The following is a 7,500-nucleotide window of genomic DNA, read 5'->3' as shown; positions in this document are numbered from 1 at the left end:
GTTTTATGGCAAAATATTGCACAAAACAAAAGAAACACGTGCAGTGATGCGGACTACGAGCTTGGAGATGCTTGTTAGGCGAGAAACAAAGCCAGAATGGGTCACGAGAGAAAACGGGATGTTTTGTTTGGGTGCTTCATATGGGGCCCAGTCACACGCTGTATCCCAGATGGAGCATTACCGATCGTACGAAAACCGAGGATGCGTATGATAACCGAGACAAGATTTTGGACAAAAAAGTCTGCGAAAACCAAGATGTGCAAAATGAGAGGCGCACAAGAACCGAGGTTCTATATATATATATATATATATATATATATATATATATATATAATATATATATATATAATATATATATATATATATATATATATATATATAATAAATAGACATATGTGTACCTTTTCACTTAGTTTATTTTAGGTTTCTGATGGTATATATATATATATATATATATATATATATATATATATATATATAGTATATATATGGATATTATATATATATACATATCTATATATAATATATATATTATATATATATATATATATATATATATATATATATATATATATGTATATATATATATATTATTTTTTATATATTATAAATTTTGTATATATATATATTATATTTTTTTATATATGTATATATATATATATGTATATATATATATATATATGTATATATATATATATAATATATATATATATATATATATATATAATATATATATATATATTATTTAGCTGACAAACTCAGCACTGCCGACAACCGATAAACTCTCTCTCCTCACAACACCCAATCTACTCTCTCTCACTTCCTCTCCCTCTCCCTCTCTCTTTCTCTCACTCTCTCCTTTTCTTGTTCAGATAATTGCTTCAGTTACATTGCCCATCATTTTTGACATTTTATATTTCACCACTTCTAACATTCTCTTCCTGTTGGGGCTGAACTTGGTCTTAAAGGGCATCGGGAGTGTCATTATTCTTCTCAGAATCTTCAAAAACTATGGATTAGACACTAATATCTGTCATTTTTTACATTTTGTTTTTTACCCTTCTCAACCACAATTCCTATTGGGGCTGAACTTGGACTTAAAGGACATCGGAAGTGTCACTATTCCTACCAGCGACCTCAAAAACTAAGTGTTAGACACTATTATCTGTCGTTTTCGGTTATTTTCACATTTCTCCCCTTTCCCAACCTTTCTCACTCCCCCTTCCTATCGGGGCTGAAGTGGACCAAAAGGGCATCAGGAGTGTCATTATTCATCTCAGCGACCTCGAAAACTATGATTAGAAACTAATATCTGTCATTTTCGCTTATTTTTACATGTCACCACCTTCCCATCCCTTCTCACACAGCCCAACCGCCCTTTCCTCCCAGGGCTGAACTTGGACTTACAGGGCATTGGGAGTGTTTCTATTCTTCTCAGCGACCTCGAAAACTATGAATTAGACAGTAATATCTGTCGTTTTTGGTTTTTACATGTCACCCCCTTCCCACATCCAACCCCCTTTGGTGTCAGTAATATCTCACCCCTACAGTATCCTTTTTCATATGGTAAGTCAATGTATAATAAGTTTCGTTGAAATTGCTCAATGCATTTCAGAATTATGCTGGAACAAACACACACACACATACTCATATATACAAACATACATACATCAATTTTATGTACCAGCTGACCAACTCGGCATTGCTGGTGGAAAAACTCTGAAGAACTCAAAGAAGCTTCCCTGCACCACCTTGTGCTGACTGTCCCTTTCATCCAGAAATTACTGTACTGATTGCTCAGGGTTACTGATTGCTCGGGGTAACTCTGAATGGCAACGATAAATTCTCTCTCTCTCTCTCTCTCTCTCTCTCTCTCTCTGTTTCTTACCCTCTTTCTTCTCCCTAACACCTCTACTCTCCCTCTCTCACTTGGCAACCGATAAATTCTCTCTCTAACTCTTCCTCTCTCTCCCTCTAACCTCTCACTCTCTCTCTCTGTCACACCCTGCCCACCCCCGACCCCCTTTGGTGCCACTTATGTCTTACCCCCACAGTATTCGATAGTAAGTCATATTTAGTACATATACCGAAAATCGAAAGTCATATTATTTACTGTTTACCGAAAATTAAGTATGATACATTCGTAATGTTATCAAGTCTACGGGCTGAAACAGCCCCGTTTCAGGGAAGGCGCCCCGGCCCCTCCGGCGCCTTTGGTGCCTTTTGTTGCTTGAAACTACCATTATAAACCATCTTAGGGGTCCCCACTATAACCCTGCCAAGTTTTATGCCCATCGGACCAGCCGTTTGGCCATGATTGAATGACAGACGGATGGACAGACATAACGCACCGCCATCTTGAATTGACAAGGCCTGTGCGATTGCTCTTGACACAGCGATGAGTCATCACCAGAAGTCTGTACCTGGCCACAAGCACTGTTTCCAGTTCTGTATTTTAGGTGTTATTTATTACTCTTTTATGCAGAGTATCTAATTGTAATGTAGATAATTATATTTCATTCTTTAACAACATCGTAATCCTCTAAACCTGGTTAATCTAATTAGATATGCTGCATAATGGTGGAAATCAGTGCAGAAGTAATGATGAAAAACAACAGAGTTTATTAACACAAATGATTATAAAATACATTATCAGTTCATTGCTGATTACTTTAAATGAAAACTCAGTACTTGCAACTTTCATATTTTGTAAACTATTAAACCATTTATTTTTAATTTGTATTGTTGTGGGTACTTTTTCTGAGGCCATCTAATTTGCATAAATTACACAATTTAGAAACAGATTCTCTCCTCAGATATGCATACAAGCTTACATCAAAAGCATTAAATCCATCGAGTCTAGAAAGGCAAAAAGCCAGCCTTGCCCTACAAATTTTCAATGAATATGTTATAGAAGCACTTTTGACAACGGGAAAAGAACACTGTTTGCCAAATTCTGAAGATGTAGTCAATTATATTAAATTCATTTATTTCTGGTGGACCATAATGAATGTAAAGCATCCACATAAAGGTACTAGGCTTCACAATAAATATGCTACTCCACTAACGTATATTGTAAATAACGAGAAGTATATTTTCCTACAGAAATTCTATTTCTGGTTAGGTCTCTGGAATAGCATTACTAAAACTGGCGGAAAGCTGAGTACGGAAACATTCACTGACTTAAAACACACAACTAGTGCAATTATAGAAATAACAAAATACTGTGTAGAAAAATTAAAAATGAAATATGTCTTACCAGGAAAATTTCAAACCGATCAACTTGAAAATAGATTTGGTAAATATCGTCGACTTGCTGGCTGCAATTCCATTTCTTTACGACAAGTTTTCGAGTGTTAAAAAAAACTGAGGTTAATGTCTGTTCTCAGAATAGCTTTTAATAATAAAGACATCGAACTGAAGATCTTCGAAGAGACAACTGGGAGTGCATGAATAATGAGTCCGGAAATAACGATTCCTTTGATATTGATGTCAGTCAAGATGATGTTGATAAATGTGCGGATCTTTTCGCCGTTATAACATACCTTGCTGGCTACTGTGTGTATGCTGTTGTGAAAAAATGTAAGTGTAGCTCCTGTAAAGACTTACTTACTTACTTGCCAAGAAACAAAAGATAGCTTGCCAGACAATAACAGTTACATTCAGGGTATAAGCAGAGGAAGTTTTTATCCGCATGAATTTGTAGTAAACGTAATTCTGTTTAACTATATAACAATTAATAAACTGTCACAGTGTCCTGATTTTATCAAATCAATGTATCAGAGGAATTTGGCCACGGACATTTCACTCACTGTCCTCGCTGACAATGATGCCTTCTTACCTCTAAATGATTGTGATGCTGGACACAGCATTGAAAAAATAAAAAAATGCTGATATTTGCTTCCTCCAATGTCCTACTAAACAATTATAAGAAAAGTAATGAAAACATTCAAAATTGCAAAAATTTTACAAAAAAGAGAAAGTTGGATACACTGAAGAAATAAGATTCAGAGAAAAAATTGCTGTAAATTGTAGTGAATATTTATTTTGTATATAGCACTTATACCGTTTCCTAAAGAGGGAGGCATCTTTTGTGACCATTATGTGCTCTTGGCCTCCTTTCTAAGTATACAAATGTATTATGTATACTCTTATCTGTGAATAAACTTTTTTGTTCTCATTACTGTTTCTGCACTGATTTCCCTTCATATTTAATCAATTTAACCAGGTCCAGAGGATACTGATGATATAAAAGACTGTAAAACATAATTAACTTAGACAAAAATTATATATTCTGCAAATAACTGATAAATGCCACCAAAAATACAAAGTTGCGAATGGAAACGCATGGCCAGACTCAGACGTCTGGTGAAGACTCATGCTCGGGTCTCTTAGGCCTTCTCAATTCAAGATGGCGGTGCATAACGCCCATTATAGTAAGATATATATATATATATATATATATATATATATATATATATATGCATATATATATATATATATATATAATAGTATATATATATATATATATATATATATATATATATATATATATGTATACATACATCTATGAAAATAAAACAACTGAGAAGCGATCAACATGTTCTTGCTTAGCTTTCAGAAAGAAATTTTCCATTATCAGAGATTGAGAATAAAATCAAGTTAACAGAAACATATATCAAGTAAAAAATCCACATTCATACCAATAAAAGAAAAAGAGAACAAATTAGCAAAATAGAGTATATTACACTAAAACGTACACACATTTAGAACTCCAGCGCCCTAAACTGGAAAAATATTTACAAAAATAAATAGAATCAAACTCAAAAATATTAAAAAAATATTCTGCTCAGGGGTGGCTTCTGTTGATGTTGGAAAACTGTCTCAGTTTTTGTAAGTTTAAAGCTGACGCTCTAGGCGTTTGTGTATTTTTCAATGTAATTTACTTATTTTTGTTTTATGCGTGTGTCAGTTTTAATGTGAATGTTTTACTTTATGTCTGTGCTTCAGCTTTATTTTTAGACTCTGATGATAAAAATGTTTTTTACTATAGCGAAGTAATAAAGATGTTCATCATTACCACGGAGTTTATTTTTATATTGAAAATCTGCTTTCTATGGAACCAACCCATGGCTGATATACACATATATATGAATTATATACATACACACACACACACACACACACACACACACACACACACATATATATATATATATATATATATATATATATATATATATATATATATATATATATATAATAGATGGCAGAAGCACTTCACCGCCTCGTACAACAGACTGAAATTGTTTGTGTTGTTTTGGAGTTCCAGTTTTATCGTATTCACTTTAACAATACTGAGTTAATACCGGGTGGATTGTTACTGTGCGTGTTACGCTTGTTGAAAATCAGGCAGCTCAACTTAGGTGTTTCGTCTGTTTCTTTTTGTTTATTGATTTACGTTAAAGTTGTGGAAGGGATTGATGTCAGTCGTATTTCTACAAAAAAAATAAAAATAAAAAAAAGGCTTATAACTGGGAATCCTCCATATACGTAGACACACAAACATACTCACACACATGAGTCTTTTCTTAAAACACGACACTTGCATCAAACCCGTCCACACCTTTAACACAAACCAATGAATACAATCTGTGTTGACTTTCCTGATTTTCAACAAACATAACACGCACAGTAACAATGCGCCCGGTATCAACTCAGTATTGTTAAACTGAATAAGGTAAAACTGGAACTCCAAAACGACGCAAACAATTTCAGTGTGTTGTGGGAGGCGGTGAAGCGTTTTCTGTCATCTAATGTCTTTCTCATTTGCGAGGTAAATCTATCCTAAATTGACACAGGATCCCCCATTCATCCTTCCCTCTTTGTGCAGGTGCGGTCCGGATGTGAAGAGATGATGGAAGCAATCGGACTTCCTTGGCCGGATAAGTTCGACTGCACCCGGTTTCCAGAACATCACGAGCTGATGTGCGTCATGTCTCTAAGTAAGTTGAGTGAACAGAAGATTGATTGTAATAGTGAACAGCGAGCGTATTCGATTCGGCTTCCCGTTATGGAAAAGAATGGATTTACAGTTTTGATGATATGAAGAGAAATACCGTTATACAGTATTCAGGTAATTGGTATAAACATCGCCAACTTATGGTGGGTGAGACAGCGTCGCTAAGAAACTTGCAATGTAGTGATCAAATGCCTATTCATTGAAAATCCATAATAATATAAATTATTGGTAAATAATTGGTAAATAGTAATTGGACTGGTAAAAGTTAAAAATTAGAAACTTTAAACAGACTTTCGAACACCTGAATAGCTTTCCTCTTCAGTGCTTACCTTAAAAATAATAATAAATAACAAACATTTAACGTAAAACCTGAGGAGAAACAACGTCCAGGTGTTCAAAAGTCTCTTTGGATTACCTGGACATTTTTACTGTTACTAATAATACAATTTATGCATATTTTTGTGGAATTTTAATGAACGAGATAGCTTCTAGATAACAAATTCTAAACTTGAGCCGACTCCGTGAAAGTTAATCATCTCAGCAGGGTCATCTAATAGAGAATTTTGTCAAGTTTCATCCGTTATCCCGTTCTTGAGATATTCTTCTAACATACACACATATATATATATATACATACATACAAATGATGAAGGCGTAACCTTTGATTGACTTAGTATGAATCTCGTAAGACAGATCTATCTCATCTCTAGCAAATACATCTTTAATTCGACAGACGTAAGTACTTATGAACGGCAATAGACTGAAACCTAGACTCTGCTTATACCTTTCTTCGTGGCCTGGTATTGATCGTTACCTCGTCCGGATACCCCGACCCAGAGATCGAATCTCGGCTGGATATCTGTATAAACTTTATTGCTTTCTTAATTTGTTTCTAGGCTTCGTAGTGGGTAGTGTTTTCAAACTGCGGAAAAATCGAGCAGTTAAGAGGGCAATGTGGTTAATAAATAATTATGTACCTGGTAAAACGTGAACAGCAGATTCTACATAGATGCTCGCGCTTTCTTCTAACATATCGTTTGCAAAAACATCGTATACGAAAATGGCGGAGCACAGGTGATATAAAAATAATGCTAATGGACTGAAGGTACCTTATATTCATACGCAAAATGTGCTATTATAAATGTTCAGTATCATACCCCATCTTCCAATTAAAGTGAATGAGCCCCGTCAGGCACTCCAATTCAAAACATTTTTTGAGTACAGAAAATGGGTACGCAGAGAAAATAAAGCAACAATGGAAAAGTTCGTCAACTGACACATCAAATTCCACAAGCCGGTTGGTTTCTTTCAAACTTTCTGCTGTTTTAATAAAACGAAATATGTCACACAGGATAAGTATAAATCAGTCTTATGGTCAATGATTGGATATCTATTGGAAATAACAATAAAATACAATAAAGACTTTCGTGACTTATCTCATAGCATGACTATAGTACTGACATGTGATAATGAAGATA

At 34.4% G+C, this 7,500-nt stretch overlaps 1 protein-coding gene across 7 annotated transcripts in view; it reads left to right on the top strand.

Moving 5' to 3' along the window:
* Positions 1–7,500, top strand: part of LOC135221702 (frizzled-2-like) — a 76,830-nt gene that overhangs the window by 16,086 nt on the left and 53,244 nt on the right. For all 7 annotated transcript variants that reach the window (XM_064259449.1, XM_064259444.1, XM_064259445.1 and 4 more), the window contains exon 5: positions 5,894–6,005. In XM_064259449.1, the coding sequence (XP_064115519.1) occupies positions 5,894–6,005 (112 nt within the window). The remainder of the gene's footprint in view (positions 1–5,893; positions 6,006–7,500) is intronic.

The sequence above is a fragment of the Macrobrachium nipponense genome, chromosome 3 (genome assembly GCF_015104395.2).
Source record: "Macrobrachium nipponense isolate FS-2020 chromosome 3, ASM1510439v2, whole genome shotgun sequence".
Taxonomy (NCBI): domain Eukaryota; kingdom Metazoa; phylum Arthropoda; class Malacostraca; order Decapoda; family Palaemonidae; genus Macrobrachium; species Macrobrachium nipponense.
Note: the sequence above shows the minus strand (reverse complement) of the source record. Positions and strands in the feature narration are given on the sequence as shown.